Source organism: Alligator mississippiensis, chromosome 3 (assembly GCF_030867095.1).
Source record: "Alligator mississippiensis isolate rAllMis1 chromosome 3, rAllMis1, whole genome shotgun sequence".
NCBI lineage: Eukaryota > Metazoa > Chordata > Crocodylia > Alligatoridae > Alligator > Alligator mississippiensis.
This window is the reverse complement of record NC_081826.1, coordinates 54,072,263-54,091,658: the sequence shown is the minus strand read 5'-3', so window position 1 is coordinate 54,091,658 and position 19,396 is coordinate 54,072,263. Positions and strand designations below refer to the sequence as shown.

General features: G+C 41.5%; 1 protein-coding gene and 1 long non-coding RNA gene across 3 annotated transcripts in view; one reads left to right on the top strand and one right to left on the bottom strand.

The window, feature by feature from the left end:
- The window catches only part of TPD52 (tumor protein D52), a 52,984-nt gene extending 40,878 nt beyond the window's left edge, over positions 1-12,106 (bottom strand). Inside the window, exon 1 of one of the 2 annotated variants that reach the window (XM_059723951.1) lies at positions 11,991-12,106. In XM_059723951.1, coding sequence (XP_059579934.1) covers positions 11,991-12,024 — 34 coding nt within the window. In that variant the 5' untranslated portion in view covers positions 12,025-12,106. The remainder of the gene's footprint in view (positions 1-11,990) is intronic. The other variant, XM_059723952.1, reaches the window with a different exon arrangement.
- LOC132249292 (uncharacterized) overlaps positions 1-16,503 on the top strand; it is a 63,676-nt gene extending 47,173 nt beyond the window's left edge. Inside the window, exon 3 of the long non-coding RNA XR_009460696.1 lies at positions 15,828-16,503. This is a non-coding gene — a long non-coding RNA (uncharacterized LOC132249292). The remainder of the gene's footprint in view (positions 1-15,827) is intronic.
- Positions 16,504-19,396: the final 2,893 nt, after the last annotated feature.

Below are 19,396 nucleotides of genomic sequence, written 5' to 3'. Positions count from 1 at the left end.
TTCAGTCAACTCTATCCAAAACAAGGGAGAATGGATCATGATGAAACCTGTGGAGTGTTTAGTACAGCCTTAAGAATCCAGTCTCTACCAGCAGATGGTATCACAGACAGGAAAAAGGGTGACTGCATTGTCCAGGACTAGGTTCCATTTTCTCATAAAGAATCTTCTGCTTTATGGGATCTCAGTGAGCCAATTATAGCTACTAAATCCAAGTGCTGGAAGGACATGGCCTGACGATAGGACATGCCCACTTGCATCTTAATTTTTACCTGTGGGGAAACTGTATTAATAGAACTGCTACCCTCGAGACTTCCTAGAACTCCCAAGTGCTTACAAACATTTTTGTGGTGCTGATAGAAGACCTGGACAGAGGACACTCACTAAAAAGGTAGGTCTTCACCATTTCCATGGCACTGTCAAAGAACGAAACACTTAAGCACACCCTGCCTAGCTGCAGCTATTTACACCAAACTTGAAAATACATCAGCAAAGCAGCTCCAGGGATGTCCCCAGGAACAGCTCTCTGGGATAATGTAGTCAAGTCTCTGTAACAACTACAAAGGATGCTCCCAGTGTGGGTTCACAACACATTTCCAGGCCTCGTGACTGCAAGCAGGAACGGGTACACGCGGTGTGCTCAGCAGCACCTCTACCCTAGCCACAGTTGTTTCTGGATGCAGCTCCATCAGCAATTGGTGTTATTTTGAATTCTAAGGAGCACAGGAAATACAAAGTTCCCTCAAAGTACAGTTGCTAGAGCAGCCTTGAACTTTACTCTCCAGCTGTGATCTAATACATGACATCTAGTATGCTCCAGTCCCTCCCCAAAATATTTAGCAACCTGGAGTAATAGTGTCCTCGACTTCTTTCCATGTACATTGGCCTGCTTGTGTCATTCCAATCTGAGGGAAAAGGCAAGTTATTTCTTCTTCTCCAGCATAGGCATGATAAAGAAATATACTACATAGGAATGATTAGAACACATCTGATGCGGATATTCAAATAAGATACAAGTACAAGGGACAGTGACACAGAAGCTGTCACTATCATTATTTTCAATATCCTAACTCCCGCATTGTTTTGTCAAAAAACTTGAACTTGATGCAGGGATGTAGGCTGTAGTTTGGTCTAATAGAAAATAGTAGATTATCCAAAGACCCTTGTCTGCCTATGAACTTGATGCAGTGAACACAGTGTGAGCTGGTACAGAGATATGAGCGTAAGCACCAGGAACAATTAACACCTCTTCGGTTGGGGAATTTTATTATACGCACTTCCTTGTCACCACTTTAATGTTGCCCCTTAACTGAATTATTTTAGTATTATTTGCAATATTCATTTGTACCTAGAGCACCATACACATTTTAATACACACACTTAATTGTATCAGTTTGCCTTCAGAAGATATTGCTGTAAAGAAAATTTCAGGAAATAATTAAAGTAAGCCTCTGTGCTTCCCAAATAACTTAGCAGTTAGTGGCTCTTTGGTAAAGTATAGCCAAGCCTCTGAGCACTTATATCCATGGCATGTGAAGAATCCTACTGAATTCTATGCTGCTTACATTATTTTTAGCAGAGCCAAGAAGAGTCCAGGATTTTTTCTAGGGCAGTTAAACCAGATAAAGGACCTACCAATATGTAACAGCATGTGTTGCTATGAAACATGGCAGTGCTCTATCACTTAAGCAGCTTCTGTAGGGAATACATGCCTGTTGAGTTTATGTTTTTGTTCTCCCTTCACAGTCTTAAGCTTGATATCAACTGCAGTACTAGTGGCTAAAATTGGAAAGCACTGGATTGCAGAAGCAAGCCACTCTTTTGTCACATTTTGCTCCTGCAAGTCATGCTAACAAGTTTCAAAAGGTTAAAACCGACAAAAACAAACAACCCCCACCTGTTACCATTCCTTTCCAAAGTACTTCTTTATTTACTGTGCAGCAAGACAATAAAAGGGTAGTCTTACACAGAGTTTCGATTATGGTTGTATGAGATGGTTTGGATAGGGATGATCCATCCTCAGGCAGGGGGGTTGGCCTAGATAACCTCTGGAAGTCCCTTTCAGCCCTACTTCTCCATGACACAAAACACAGTGACCCTTTCCAGCTTTATAATTGCTTAATCAGACCTACTTCATGGTGCAGCATACAGGATTTCATCCAGCAATTCCTGTATCAAGTCCATAGCTTCTGGTTCCACTATTCTATCAGCCCTTATCGCTTTAGTCCAAGCACCTTAAAGAAGAGCATTAAATGATAGCAAGGATCTTCTAGACTAGAAGTGGCCAAACGTCTTAAACTTTCTAGCTGCAAACCAAATTATTAATGTGGCCGAGAACCGCACTATACACAGCTTTTGAAATATGAATGCCCTGGAGTCATGGATCTGTGCACAGTACTTCAGCTTAAAAGAATAATTTGTTTTTTTCAATAACTTCTTTATTTTAAGAAGAATGAACTGAAGAACACAAGTCAGAAGAAATGAACACCCTTTAACTAGTTCTTTCTTCAGAAACTGCACAGAACTCACAAACCACCCAATTTAGACACATCCAAATTGTAAAGGCTTTGAATCTTAGAAAAATATGCAAAAAAGATTGGCCATGTAAGCCAGCTCATCTCTTCCTTCACTCCCTACCCTCAAGTTTGCATCTTTCCTGGGATGTATCCTGCATACAAATCTCAATCTAATTTATTAAGATCCTAGAGCAATGATTCTGAACCAGTGTGTTGCAGCACTCTGAGATGCCTTGAGATCCTTTCAAGGGTGCTGCAGGGTGCCACACTGTTAACACTGTTAGGTGTTTATCTTATGAATCATGTTTAACGCAGAGATTTCAAATAGGAATGCACACTGTTAAAACATCCTATCCTGTTGTAGTCTGAGTTCTTTGCAACAGAAAAAAAACTGCTCTCTTAGTTTTTTGGATTACAAATAATAACAGAAAACTGAGCTACACTTTACTAAAGGGTGCCTCAAGACTAACAAGATTGAGAACCACTGTTCTGGAGTCAGAATTCTGGCTCTGATCAGGCTTGTTGATGTACCAAGTTTAGACCCCTACTCTTCTCCAGTCTTCTCAAAGCAGCAGGTCTACTGAAAGGGCCGAAATGGCTATGCCGTGTCTCCATCTGGCCTCCTTGAAACACCAAGATCATACTGGATAATCTCTGCCTGCCCTTCCCTTAGCTGAACTGAAGAGAATTGTAGCTAAGTCTACGAGGACCAGGTCCCAAAATACTATTTCCACTTAAGAGCATCACTAGGAAGCAAATACATGAGGTGAAAACATTAAGAATTGGTATAAACAGATTTGGTGGGGGGAGGGAAGCATTTACCCACTACCTCTAGTTTGGAAACCATCTGAAAATATGGATGGCCAGGCAGCAGTCACAGTCACAGGCCAGCAGAGCCAATATCTATAGCAGCAATCTGCCAGAGGCTAGAACAGGGGTGGGAAATGGCCCACCACGTCATTCTATTCAGCCCATGGAGCCCCTAAAAATTTAGAAAAGTAATGTTTCTCTGCCCTGGCTACCTGTTACTTGGCCTTCGATAGCTTGCCAGAACTCAGTAAACAGTCCTCCACCCAAAATAATTGCCCACTCTTGGGCTAGAAGAAATGCTATCCTGGAACAGACCTAAGGAGAGCCCAGCAGACAACACACAGCCACATGAAGTCAAGGAGTCTCCAGGGGCGCTGCTGAGAAGCACACACTATGACCAGGAGGGACAGTGCTAAGGGAAGACAGAATAACCATCTGTGACAATGTTATGCTGGCAGTATATTTTAAGCCATTACTCACATATCAGAGCCCTCTAAACAGTGCAATGGAGGACTAAGTGCAGAGCCAGTGTTTTATGGAGGCAGATAAAGTTTGAGAGACCAAGGTGTGAAGCATGCTTCTCCCTTTCAAAGCAACTTGAATATCAGGCACTGAAGGTCTGCCTTTGTTCTGTGGTCTCTTGAAGTGAACTTTGTAGTTCACTATTAAGAATTGTACCAGAAGTATGTGCAACCTCTTCCTACTATTCAGAGGTTTCTCTAAGGAAAGGGGGAAGAAGGGAGGGGAAATATGAAGATATATATTTTATATGGTAACTTCATGAAGAATTTACTTTAATGCTCACAGAAAATTCAAGTTCTTAAAAAAAACCAAAAAAAACAAACAAACCTGCTGCATTATGCCACATTAACACCCAGCAGTGAAGAAGTTATAAAAGTCGATATGGATCACCCTCACCCGTCCTTAAATCCAATTGTCCTCATATTTTTATAAGTATTCGGCCACTCAAAAGGAGCTTCTGCAGTGCTTATCTAGTGTGGGCGTGAGTGGTGCTATGGAAACAGAAATGCAGCCAAGCATATCTGCAGTTCACACTGACCAAAGGCTGAACATATTAAAAAAAAAAAAAAAAGATTAGTCTTTTGAAAGCAAGAGTACATCAGATATGTAGAGTAATCACTCTTAACCAGTCTGCTAACTGGTGACTTTGGTGCAAGAAGGATCTGCTGCTCTTTTCCATCTCTTCTATACCTCAGAACTAGAATATGGCCCACCTCTCTTTAGAGGCAGAGCTCTTTTGGAAGGAGTTTGTCAGAGCACTGCCAGCACTAACTAGTAAGCAGAGTCAGAAATACACTCTTCCAACCCCTACTGCCTCAGTCCTCCCAACCAATATCAGCTAGAGGATCCCTTATACCAGGGCTGTCCAACTTCTGTGCCATAGCCCAGCTCCTCTCCCACAAGCCACCTGCTCCTGGGAACACGTAGACAGTACCAACACTTCCCTAGACCCCCTTCCACTATGCCACCCTAGAACATAGAAGCCAGCCGAGAGGAGAGCCGTGTGTGTGGGGGGAGGGGGAGGAAGCAGTGCAGTGGAGATTGGAAAGAGACTGTGGGCTGCATGTTATCAATTTAACAGCCCTGCTTTACATTACCATTCTGCACTGTAAGGCAGTATGGAGAAGAACCAGGCCAAGACCTGAATGTTAACTCTGATACATTTCCCTCATCTGGCAGAGTGCTATTTGTTTGCAGGTATCTAAAGCCATCAATGGATAAAGACACATTTCGGATTCCACAAGTGGCCAAATGTTGCAAGAGTCAGTTTTTTTAAAGCAAGGACCTTTGTAAATGAGACTTCAGTTTGGAGAACTGGAGTAGACAGCCAGAACTGCAGTAAACCAGTTTTTTTTTTGAAGGAACTATTCAGTTCTAAACCATACAACTATAGTTCTTCTGAAAGAGAGCATGATTTGCCACAAGAATCAAGTATTACTACCTGTAAAAAACAGCTGCTGTACAAGGCATGGCATCAGATATGAATTCCCATACCAGAATGGAAGTTTGGAATGGGGGATCTGGCTAACAACCAAGTACATAAGGTTATAACATTAACTGCATGGCCTGTGCTAGATACAGCAGTTAAGCTTCATGTGCAGAGCTGATACAGGGATACGGTTGCAATTTATAAATAAAAAAAAAATTTAGAGCAGCAAAGGAAAACACTGTCATATGAAGACAAGGGGTTTTTTTTAAGATACATTGAGAAAGCCTGTTATCCTAAATGGTTTATTAGAAGTCAAACTTCCAGGTCTCGTTCCCTTTCTCACTTCTCTGCTAGCGAGACAAGGGAGAGAGTGTCAAAGAGTAATTAGAAATAGGCCACCCTCATCAGGGAACTTGCCACACAATTTACTACTCATAGCTTACTGGCTTTAAGGGCTGCCAACACTAATTTTGACAGTAGTATCTCTCAGAAGCCTTAAGCCATCATCAGCACCTTATTTCATCAGGTAACGTACAAGCAGAGCTCATAATCAGAAGGTTTTTTTTAACCCTAGCTTCTTGCACAAAGTATGAGCTAATTACAGCAGTGCTCAATAACAGCTAGGCCTAGCTGAACAGAGCTCAATGGCACTGTTTAGTGCTCAATGTGCTGTTTAGTGACAGCTTTTCATCATCCAGGAACCCAGCATAATTCAGAGAAACTTTGTGGTATGTTCTGTACCATCCCAGCCAGGGGCTTGATAAAACAGAACCAGCTGTGAACAATGACAGCACTCTTAGCCCAATATTTTTTTCAAGGATTCTGTTTTTAGTCCATGATGTGGTGGGGGAAAAGAGTTTTTGATCCAGGAGATTTTGTCAGTTTTCAGCAAAGGGGAATAGAGCAAAATAAGCCAAGGATCTGGGACCTTCTCTTCTTGATGAAAGGGGATGAGAGGCAGACTTGAGCTAGGAAGTCTGCACAAAGGAAGAGAATTAAGGAAGTGCTGTATTACTTGAGGATGTGGCTCTTGCCAAAGAAACCCATCTGCCTAAGGCAGAAAGTGAACTTGTTTCACACATGGGGGAAGGGAATGATACTAAAGTGTTTTCTCCATATACCTTACTACATTGGTGCAGTTAGAGAAAAAAAAAATCCCTTTCTGTTCCCCTGCTAGTACAAGAGTACTTTGCTGACTCAGATCTAACCTGCACTGGGATAGAGTACTTTATACCAGTACAGATGGGTCTATACTGGGGTTGTTACCAGTATGACTTTTAGTGACAATCACCATCTTACTGGGATAGTTTTGCTACTGAAGTGCTTAGGATGGGTCTATGCTTGAAGAAGCACTAAAGCTGCTAGGTACAAAAGTTCTCTTTTACAACAAGAGAAGACTAGACTAAGAAGCTTTCTTTGGCAACAACAGTTTAAACATTACTTTCCAATTCCTTATATTCTTCATTTAGAAACTATTTAGCCTTTCAATTAGCTCATGGCAGTATTCTAAACAATTCGCACTTTAAAGTACAGAGACAGCTTATACATATAACAGAACTAGCAGAGACATTCTTCTCAGTCTCCCAAACACTATCTGGATGTTTGTAGCTAGCAATTCATTACACAACCAAAGCTCATGCCTCTCTGAATCTGTACGTAAGGTGCCACCTTATTCTGCCCGACTTCAGGCTAACACAGCTAACTGCCACGTAATCCTGTCTTTCACTATCACCTTGTTACACTGCCACCCCATACCTGGCTTCCTACTACAATCTGTAGAGATATGCACAAAGGTCAGAACAAGTTATCTGAAAAATGGTTTTACTTCCTATTCAGAAGATCAGTTTCTATTGTTCTAGTAGCTTTTATTTTTACTTGTCCATGAATGGCAGCAACTTGCAAAAATAAAGTTGGATGGGGAAACACCAAAAGAGTTGGGTGGTGAAACACTGAAAGAAGAGCTGCAATAGACTGGAGCCCTTAACTGTTTGTTTCCCTGTCCATACAATGTTTGCACTTCAGATGTATAAAATGGTAGCAGAAGCAGTTTAGACATGTGCTAGGGTTTTAATGCAATTTGGATTTTATTTAAGATAATAAAAATAAAAACAAAACAGAATTCAACTCACTAGGTAGGACTTAAATTTTGACACCAGACATGCCTATATCAAGATCTGGTGATCTACTCAGACTTAAACATGATTCTAGAGCCTTTTGATAGGCTATTTAAAATGTGGGGGCAAAAAGCAGATTTTCCATATTTAAACAAATATTTACATTGAAGTGCCTCCTAATATATATATGCAACTTGTTTAACCCCAAGAAGTACTCATGAAGAAAAGCTTTATAATAAAAAAAATTGTGTGTTATGTTTCTGTTCAGTCATAAATGTGGCCAGTTCAACTGATGTGTAAGGCTTTCTGCTCCTGGTTTAAAGTGCAGTTTGTTCTCCTACTAGTAATACCAGCTAGTGTTAAACATGCTCTACTGATGAGTAGTGAGGGATCTCTTATTCTTGTTAGCAGTAGTTCCCTGTACATTGATTTTACATAAGAATTAAATATCACCTCCTAAGATTATGTGACCTAAACTGCTAGTTCCAGAAGGAGATGTTTGATTGTGGGGATGTGCAAAAAATAAAGCAAAACAAAAAAACAGAAACTTACTTTACAAAATACAACTTTCTCTGGATTACTCGAAAGATACTTTTAAACATCACCTGATGGAAAAAAAATCCAAAAAAAATGGAAAACTTGCTTACTCTACATAATGCAAACCAGCACAGAAATGTGAAGTCAGAAAGGTAGTTTTACAATATGATAGATATCAGTGCCTCCAAACCACAGAGACAGAAATTTTAGTGTTGGGAATGTTAGTGCCAGCTTAACCAGTAAAAGACACCTTTCTACCTTATCAGGCAGGACTACCAACATGGGCCAAACTAGTACACTAGTTCTAGAGTTCAGAAAGTCACAAGATAACTACAGAGCTTCAACTATTACTAGGAGTTCATGTAGAAGTTCAGTCTAACTTGCGCAAGATTCATTTTTGGTGAACTTGTGGCGATATTGGCAGCATGGCAAAGTGTTGAAAGCTGCTGGAATAACACAAAGAATCTCAGAAAAGAATCACACATATTCTACCTGTATAGTCACCACATGCACAGTGCCAATACAACAATGAACATGTATCGAGCAGAATTTTAAAGGAATACTGGCAGGCCACATGTAATCCAAAATTTAGTTTTAAAAAGACCAAACCTTTGCAAATCTGTATTTGGTTTTACAAGCTGCATTTAAAGGGAAAACATGCATGTATGTACACAGATGTATAAATGCATTTTAAAGTTAATTTGAATAATCATATTGATTTATTAATAGTTTTGCAGGAGATTTTTTTTAACTTAAAGAATTAAAACAAATTCAATAAAGGCCATCTAGCCAACCAAAATGCCTTTTATTTTCACAGGTCATTGGATAAAACTATACCTATAAACAATGGTTGTCAAGGCACTACAATACCTTGACCCCCATTAATGGGAAATGTGGGTCATATACAGGAATTTCACTATCATCAGCAAAACAGTTTTAAAACCCTCTTACTCCCTGAAGACTAACCTTTAAGATTTTGGTTCTAATCTTTTAAAATAAAGCCCAAATTAAATGTCCTTTTCAAGCTTGCCAGAGGGATGAAGGAAGCAAAGGTGCATTTCTCTCTTGTACAAAGTAGTCAGATTCTTCATATTACAACTATAGTTGAATTCGATACAAGGTGCCTTGAATTCTAGTACCTCTGGGTTGACTCTTCCCTTCCCACAAGCCCTCTCAAGTTCGTGCCAAGATTAATTTACTGACAGCTTATGCTTCCTTAAGCAATAGATGTAGATATGCCAGATAAAGCAATATTGTCAAGCAGGTTTACAATCCAGAAGTCATCCAGTTTGCCAATTAGGTGTGCCTTTCAGCAGACAAGTTATTGTACTGGCGAGTGCAGGAAGATCAAAAGCTATTAATTTGAATAAGAATCTCGTTTATCTCCTGCATGAGAGTGCCCTACGGCTGTTTTTCTTTAGAGGAGTTTCTCTCAAATCTTACATTTCATTTATTTAACTAAATCTACATTGTTCTTTATTATGCAGGAGCCTTGTTATCTCAACATAGTATTTTTTATTATTTGGAGCATAGTCTTATGTTGTACAAAGATGTCATTTATACCAAAAAAATTCAGGAGCTGAATTGTACGACATTTGTGAAGAACCAGCTATTTTACTATGCAAGTCCTAAGAAACTTTCATTCAAGGTTCCACAGTATTCCAACACAAAGTTCTGGTTTTAGAGAATGGCTGCTGTGGGATACAATCTATCCTTTTTAGACAGATTTTTTAAAACTAGAATATCCTTGTGATTCTAACTGCAAGACGTACTTTGAAGATTATTACTGAGATAGCAAGTCTTTTGACCAGACAAACTGCATATGAAAACATGTCCACTAAATTCATGTAAGGGGCTGCACATAACATATAAAACAACAAGTTTTAGCCACTTTACAACCATTTCACTTTCAAAATTCAGCTTTGGCAAACACAGCTGGAGTACCTTGGCAGAGTTAAACACCAAGTTCTGTAACTTCTACCTACAGGAGTACTGAATCTCGTCCTACTTTACAATGTGAAGATACATATGTAAATTAGCTTGCACTTTGATTGAAAATTCAAAATGCAAAACTAATTGAAACTTAAGATTCATTTGAAGTCAACAGATCACTTGCAAGTTCATTCTTAATACTCTTCACCAAGTTCCATCAGACACCACGTGGCCTCTTTCTGGCCTTTGCAGAAAAGTTCACAGGTGTTTAAAAGGTACTCTGGTACAAAGTGTACCACATTAGTGTAAACAATGTTTGGACTAACTAATACATTGATTAAACAAAGCAACTGTACTGCCAGGTGAGTATTAAATAGGACTTGGAACAGAGAGAATTCCAGGGTTCTGTCCCAGGTCAGAAAGAGACCCCAAACTGAAGGCATGCCAACAGTGTACACAAGACTAGCCATCAAACACTTACTTTTATTATTATAAACACATTCACAGTGAGCCATAAAATTAGGTTAAACAGGGCCAAATAACAAACTTGATGTGGTAAGAGAACTTGATGTGTTTCTCCACTGGCTCAGCGGTGGAGAAACAGCTCATAACAGTATCTGGTTTATTCAACTCCATAAAAAGCTATAATGGACAATGCTATGTACATTGCCATGTACTATATACCTTTGTGGAAAAAGTGTTAGAGCCACAGGTAATAAATATATCATGCGTCAGGCCAATCAAATTACTCAACTTCAAAACTGCAAAATTCAACTCAGTCCTTTTCCCCAAAAAACAGGTTCATGACCTCAGAAATAGCTTCCAAAGAAGGCAGAGCTAAACAGCCTCCCAAATGTAAAGAAAATGAAAACCAATGTAGTTTTTGCCTTCCGAAATCTACAGACTGCTGCAGTGCCTCTATTCGTGTCGTTCAAATGCCCCTGGACAACAGCCAAGCTGAAATTTCCTGTTGTTGGGCAAAGCTATGAACAGCCAGGATGAGGATGCCAAGTAAATGGCAGGTGTTCTCCTCTTCTGCTTTTTCCTCCCCTTTTTGGAAAAATTCACCTGTACTACCCAAGAAACTGATAGCATTTCTATTCAAGGTCAAGGGACAGGACCTTTGACGCCCTGACATTCACCTCTTAGCAGCTAGATTTGGCAGCCAGGTTTGGCTTCACTACAGCATTGCCCCAATCTTTTACTAATACCTACCTAGCCTTACACTAGAAATTCATGGCTTTACCCAATATGTTTAGCTTTCTTGCCAATGGTCTTCCAGTATATCTTCTCACTTTTTCCAATTACAGCAAACAGGAAAAAAAGCAGCTCTCCTTTACTACAAGAGAACTGGAGGCTTTCTTTTCCCAGAGATTCACCAAATCAATCTGTTCAACTCAGTGCTCCACCATTAGCAGTCTTTTAAGAGTCACAAGCCAGATTCAGGGGCAAACCTCTGCTTTGCTGTGTTTCAAGAGTTATTTTCAGGATGCCGAACCCCCCCCAGTAACAGATGCAGGAGGCAGGCGCTCAAGAAACACTCTGTCTGTGCACAGAGCCATCCCAGTGAGACTATGCAGTTATTAAATATGAATGCGTGAGCTATTTTAGCAGGTTTCAAACCCAGCATCCTGGGGGCCGATTTGGAGCCAAGCCACCACACCAGGGACAAATTTAGAAGGAAGCAACTCATAGCAAGGGCTGGCATCTATTTTTGCAAGGTGGGGGGGAACCCCTTGCACAGTGGAGGTCTCCCGACCAGCTCCTGCAGGGAAGCTGCTGCTGGGGCCAATGTGCACAGCCCTTACCAAGGGGTCAGGACCAGGCAGGTCCCAGGGGGGAGGAGGGCCCCGGACTCCCCGGGCAAGGAGCACCAAGGGGGCGGACCGGGGACGCCCAGGCCTGGCGGGCAGAGGTGGCAGGTGCCAGGCGGGTCCCGTCCGGGGCGGGGCGGGGCGGGGCAGGGCAGGCCTGCGGCCACACAGGCAGCCAGGCCGAGGGGCGGGGAGAGGAGCTCCCTCAGCCCAGCCCGCCCCGCCCCGGCTCCAGCTCCCTCCCAGGGGCGGCCCCGCGGCCACGGGAGGCGCTGCGGGACCCCCGCCAGGGCTCCAGAGCAGATGCGGAGCAGCTCACCTTGCTCCGGGCCGGACTCCCCGCTCGCAGCCATCTGCCCCCTCACCCGGCGCAGCGTCTGACTTGGCAGCGCCGGCGCCGCCCGAACCTCCTCCGGGGCGGCTCCTCGCGTCACTCCGCCCGCGGCCACCTGACCGCCGCCCGCCCCGCCCCGCCCCGCCCCGCCCCGCCCCGGCCCGGCCCGGCCCGGCCCGGCAGGTGGAGCCAGCCGTGCCCGGCCCGCGGGGTGGTGTGGGGGGAACGAGGAGCCTGGCGCGCTGTCAGCACCTCGGGGGTCCCGGAGGCGCTGGGCGGGGTGGGACGGGCGGCGTGAGCTAGTCCGGGCCCGGCGGGGGCAAGACGTGCTGTGCTGCGAAGGGCTCCGGGCTCCTCCTGCTGCAGGCGCTGGAGCCGGCATGTTCCGGGATGCGAAGAAAAATAAATAAATAAAAGATCCCTCACGAGCACGGATCCTGGTTTTCTCCGATGGGGCGGGAACCAATTTTCAGATCAAGAAAAGGAACTCGAAATCCACATTTTTCCGTGATTAAATGAAACACCCCTCTCTCTCTGTATTAGTAGCGTTTCATTTTAATCGGGAAAATTTGGGGGTTACTTTTTTAAATCTGAAAATGGGGGATTTTCTTTTTCTTTTCTTTTTTTTAATTAGAAAACACCAGGGTCCCTGCTCGTGAGAAACAGCAGCAGCCTGCTTCCCCCTGAGCTGTAAGATCCTGAAGATCAGGAGCTAACTTGAAATAAAGGTCACCAGAAAGAGCCCTGGGGAGACTGGGAGGCGGGTTTCAGCTGCCCGGTGTGAGCAGGTGACAAGTGCGCGCGGTCTATCCACAAGCCAAGGCGGGCCCATCTAGGATTTTGAAAGGGGGCTGGAGGGTGCACAGGTTGGGACACATTATCGCCTGTAGAAAGCAGGGGAGATTTGCACTTTATAAACTAACCCAAGTACATCTATGGGGGAGCAGATCCAGAGGGGGGTTCTAATGCAGTCACCCCTGCTTTGAGTGCTGCTCCTCCCAAAGTTTAAAACCAGCTGCCTGGTAGTGGCAGCAGTGTTTCTGGTCAGGGTATCACTTGACTTCATGGCTCATTTTAATCTGCTTGAGTGCTGCTAATCGCTCTTCACTCCACAGGTGTTAACATCCCTCTCTCTTTTTTAATGGTCTCTATGTTCCACTATTCAAACCATTGTTTTTCCTGCAATTTGCTCTTTGTTAGCCATTCCTAGTAATGTCTCTCTTCTGTGTCACAGCCCTGCAGACTCTAGCTAAAAACCTTAATTTAAGTGTGATAATATTAATTTAGGTATACAAATGAGTGAAAGTGATTGGAGACACTGTCGAGACATTCAAGAAGGCTAGGTTTTGTTTTATGAATCGGAATAACAGATGTACATTTACCTGTGACAACTACAGGACTAAAGAAATACTATCTGTTAACTATTTTCCCCTAGTTTATTCTGTTTTTTAAATTTAATAGGTAATCTAGCAAATTAGTGCATATTGCCATAAACTTGTATTTGGTTTTACTTTGAACTTGAACTGAGTAATATAGGGCTCCACCTCCTAGCATATTATAAAAACTTTGGTTTTCTGTTTAACAGGTGAAAAATATGTATTGTTATATATGATGAAGTTATATGCAAAACTATATGTGTGTGTGTATTAGATTTTGAAGGTTAGATTTTTGTTTACACACACACCAAATCTAACGTCCTTGAGTGCCTTGACAGGGACAGGGGTGTAGGTTGTAGCCTTGTTGGTCTAAGGACATAGGCAGACAAGGTTCTTTGGGTGAATCTGATATCTTTTATTAGACCAACTTAAATAGTTGGGAAAAAATTTTAAGCAAGCTTTTGGGTTTAAAAACCCTTCATCAGGCTGAGGAAGTTTCAGCAGTTGGTGTGTGCTCTTCCTGGATGGAATGAAAAGTAAAGAAGCCAGAGGCTGGGCTGGTATGGAACCTAAAAGCTTGCTTAAATTTTTTTTCCGACTACAGTATTTAAGTTTTTTTCTCAGTTACCTGACTATTGTGGCATTTGAAGCTGTCAGTTTTCCCATTTGTAAATCTCTCCCAATCTGTCTATATACTCAGGATCTAATAGTACTCGCTACTTTCTGGATCCTGGGAAGAGAGATGCTATGTAACAGCAATGTAATGTCATTCATAGATCTGATACAACAATTGCTTTGCTGGAGCTGGATAATGAAAGCTGCGCCAGACTGTGAAGACTCTGTACCGGAACACTAATGAATGACATCTCTATACCCTTGTAACAGACCCAGTTCCCAGGCTGTTTACTTCTTTTTCTATTTATTTATGTTGGTCAATAAACAATGTGCATGCTTACAAATTGCACTGAGATATTGAAAATAAGGTGCAGTTTTACGTTAGCATCTGCAAGGTCCCCTTGAGAATTGCCAGCATTTAAAGCACCTCAGTGCACTTAAAGCAATTGTTCAAAAGCACCAGGACTGTATTAAATAGTCTAACAGTTTAACAGAAAACAGAGCACTGGATAGGCTTGAAACATCGGAGATCTAATCAGAGCTTTCTCCTGACGTAATGTTAAATGCTGAACTGTGCTAATGCTAAGAGCAAATTGTTTTTAGAGAGCATTTAGATAAAGAATATTAAATTATTTTCTGGTCCTGTCATCTATGGTTTTGCTTGCACAAAATGAGTGGCAGGGTAGACATAGCAAGGGACTTTGTGAATAGCCAAACTGTCACAAACATTTGACATGCAATGTCATGTGCCAAAGAGGATCACAATAGAAGACCACAAGGTGCCAATTCAGGATGTCCAGACACTGGAGAAAAAAACAGATTTCAGGTATTCCATCAAATCTGGGACAGCTAAGAAATATGAGCTCCTGCTAGAGTAGAGGAGTATTTGCTTACATCTAGCAAATACATAGCAGCAGAAAGAAGTGATTATGATGATGTCATGAAAAACAGTAAGCAGATAGATGAGAATATATCCTGTGTATGTGTACCTCATTCTATCTTGATGCTCAGGAATTAATTTAGCTAGGCATGTAATTCCCTGCACAGTGAGATGCACCTTCAGATCCTATGCTAATATTTTATGACTGTGGCAGTGTTTCATAAAATAAAACAGAACACAGGATGGTGCCTAAAATTGATATATGTCTGGTATTATAAGAAATCTTTAAAAACCCAGACAGAGTATTGTTTTTTAACAGTATTCCACTTGAAATTTTCAGCTTTTACCCATCCCCCTCAAGTAGATGATTTTTTTTAATGACAAATCAGCTCTCAGTCAGTAAGACCATCAGCAATATTTGAAATTAAATACCTTTTCTCCAAAACTAGCTGGTTTTAAAATTCATACTATCATAAGCCCCAATAACAATAGGAAGTCTGTCAGGGAACAAAGTTGCAGCAGAGCAGAGCATCAGATTCACCATTTCTCGTTGAGGGAACAGAAATACTTAGAGACCAGCATATACCAAAAAGTAGTCAATAATCAGGGCAGCTGAGGAATTAGTTCAGTGCTTCCCTTTAGGTCTTTTCACCACCAAAGCTGCAGTATGACACAGTATGACAGTATGACCTGACACAGTATGACCTGACACAGATGAAAGCAGTCTTTCTCTGATTAGAAGCTCAATGAAGGACACTGTTGACTTGCTTCTTGCCCTCCCCATGAAGATAGACCTTCTATAATGCAAAAGGATCACTAGGGTTGATGGATAGATTTAATTTACATGGCTCTGTGCCAATTTTACTGAATCTATCTCATTAACTATAAAAAGTTAATAAATGGGTTTCCAGAGCATAAACAAATATAACCTTATTTAATTTTCCTATACAGATATGAAGAGGATTGTCCTGATCTCTTCTCCATCCAGTTATTGCAACACAGTTAATAAGGGGAAAACACATCTACAACTGCTATGAATAAATCTAGCCCTCTTTGTGTGCCTGGATTCCTTTTCCATTCTGTTCAATGGTACTGCACATCTTCATTTTTTTTTTGTCAGCAAGCTTTCAATCCCAGGCTATCTTTAAGCATTGGTAGAAAACAGCGCTATGTTCATGTTAGACCAGCTATCAGATTCTACCACCTCTAGGGCCTTACAGATAACCATATTCCAAACCCCTCTACCTTGGGTATTCTTTCTGGAGAAAGAGCATTGAAACCCTCCATGTTGTTGTCAGGCAAGGTGGCATATTCTCTTTTCATTTGTGGCCTTTTGTGAGCTGATGCAACCCTCCCATTAAGTGCAGAGCATACTCATCTCTTGCCAATGTCTACAATGATTATATATTTATATGACAGTAATGCCCAGGGGTTCCAGCTTTGATCAAGCTGTTTAAACCCATTTATTTGACTTCTAATAAAATAACCCCACAAAAATTGGGTGAGTGTAATACATAAAGCGAAAATGGAAGAGGGCAAAGGGACTAGCTATTTCCATAGCTATATTGTTTTGTGTCAGTTCCTTTTTTTTCCACCAATTATGTAAATAAACAAGTAAACAAAATGATTTCAGAAGTCCCTCCTGGTTACCAATTCAGTTTTAATAGTTGAAAGTACACTATGCAGGACTGGGCCAAACCAGAGGCTATTTTGCTTTTATAGGGTCATAATAAATCACAAAAGTTCTTCAAATACCAATTACATCTAAAATTTTATTTTGAATTAACAAAACATGAAACCTTCCCACAGCTTACCCTGAGTTATACAGCATTAAAGTTAGAAGCAGAGGATTTGGCCCTTAGAAGAAATGTATTTCAAAACTAACATATGCATCATAGATCACAGGGAAAATTACCAAAAGTGCTTAAAGGCCTGATTTCCAAATGTATTTCAATGAATTCAGAATGAACCCTGCCCCAGTGAGAGGAAATGAGAGCCCTGGCCTCCAACCCTGAATTAATGTTTTAACCCCTGAGCTATTAGAAAAAAAGGAGGTAATAGTATCCTCCCCCCCCGCCCCGCCCCCCCCCCGCTCTTTTTGGTGAAGGTTGGTGTACTGGAGAATGCCTTTTCTCTTTATTTATGCTTGTTGGTAAACAGTGTGCATACTTACACATTGTACTGTTACTAAAAATAAAGCCTAATCTTAGCATCCAATCCTCTTGAGAATTGCCAGCATGTAAAACAAGTTGATGTACTTTGATCAACTGTTCAAAAGGTGAAATAAGCAAAGAAACATTTAAGTTGTGAATTCGGATAGGACTGAAACAGGAGATAACCATGCTGAGCAGATTATCAGCTAAAATGGAAAAATTCAGGGAATGCCCAAGGGTACAGGTTTAGGCAACTTCAAAGTAAAAAACTTCAAGTAAAGTAGAAAATGCAAGCATCTAATAGAGTTTAGGTGTTTCTAGAATTAAGCAGAAAAAGATTGGAGCTTGTAAGGAACTACATTTTGGACTTGGACACTGACAAAGGTAGTTAGGTACCTAAATAGTGCCTAAGTCTCTGTGAGACTTAAACCCCTAAAATCTTTACAAGCCTAAGGGTCTGATTTTCAAAGGCATTTAGACACTTTTCAAGATGCATATAAGTGGAGTTTTCAAAAGTGCTTAGAAGCTTAATCTCCATGCAAATAGGCTTCTAGGCGTTTCTGAAAAATCTCAATTGGCCCACAAACCCTATACAAGTCTGGCTTTAAAGCGCTTGAAAATAGCAGTCAGTCTCAGGAGTAACTGTTGGGTTTTTGGTTGTAGCCGTGTTGGTCTAAAGACAGAGGCAGGCAAGGTTCTTTGAGTAGATGTGATATCTTTCATGAGACCAACTGAGTACTGGGGGAGGAAAAGTTCTTAGCAAGCTTTTGGGTGCAGTCACCCTTCTTCAGGCATAGGAAGTCTCTGCTGTTCATCAGAGACTCTGTGTTCAGCAGAGACTTCCTATGCCTGAAAAAGGGTGACTGCACCCAAAAACTTGCTAAGAACTCCTCCCCCCCCACTACTCAGTTGGTCTAATAAAATATATCACATCTACTCAAAGAACCTTGCCTGCCTTTGGATTCATACAGCACAGATCACACCCAATCTGCATTCACACAGCTCATCTTAAATCGCATGAATGTAGAATGGGAGCAGCATGTGAAATTGTTCACTAGTACCCGGAGACATAAGGGGAAATTGATGTAAGAAACTCGAGATGAGAAGAGGGGTGGATGGCCTATGAGGAATAGGAGGTCTGGAGGGATGCAGTGTTGGGGTGCAGGGGTGTCTAAAATAGCTCAGTCAGGGTCAGGAGGGTGGGAATAGTACAACCTGAGACTTGGGGCAAGTGGCTAGGTTTTCCCTGCCCCAAGTCTTTGCTGCAAATGTGAACAAGTATTCATGAGATCAAGTTAAGTCAATCTCAACCTAACTTAATACACCTGCTCAGGTGAATTAACTTAGATTGGATGTGCCATTTTTTGGTGATATAAGCCCTCTACATTCTTGTACGACTGGGCATAGATTGACCTAATCCTGGATTGGTTGATGTAAATGGGCTATATTGCTAAAGCCACTAAAATTGTGTCCATACCTCTCCAGCCACATGGACTGTGACACGTGAAGGAATGGCACCAGATATTAATCACAGTGTACACAGGACACCAATGTTTATTGTCAGAGTTAAGCCTTCCAAATAATCTGGAAGTTTACTGTGGGTTGACTGTAGTTTTGGTAAGATATTAGACAGTGGATTTGTATAGAATGGTTTGGATAGAGATGATCCTGCCTCAGGCAGGTGGTTGGACTAAATGAACTCTGGAGGTCCCTTCCAGCACTACCTCTTTCTGATTCCCTATAACTCTATGAAAAGTTATCTCTGGATATCTTTGAGCCTCTAACATTCTGGAGTGTTCTCCAAGCATTATTCAATAGTCATCTAAACTAACTACATCATAGCGGACCAGATCCTGAAAACAACACAAATAAAACTCCCATCAAAATACCAAGCTTCATGGCAGGAGTTTAGCTACAAAAAAAAAAAATCTGCTCCCATGAGTATAAAATACAACAAACTCAGAATTCCCAGCCCCCATCTGTAGCAGCATTGGACATCTATTGTATACAGCCTTCAGTGAGGACACAGCAATCAGGAACGGAGAATCAGACCCAATGTTTTAAGGTAAGTGCTGCTTTGTAGTCACCAGAGGAAGCACAGGGGTGCAAGATTTAGGATTTCCTCTTATGCATGTTTTGATTATTGTACACTTCCTAATTTCTCAGGGAAGGAAGCATAATTATTTATTTAACTAAAACCCTGATGCACTTAACATGGCTTCTTTTAGATTTGTGTTGCTATTCAATTTGTAGCATTTGTGTATGTCTCTGGGTCATCGTACAAGAGGGTAATTTCATTTGGACAATGAACATCTTATTTATTTCACGAGTTGCTAAATACTCACGTATATCTGACAATATTTTGGG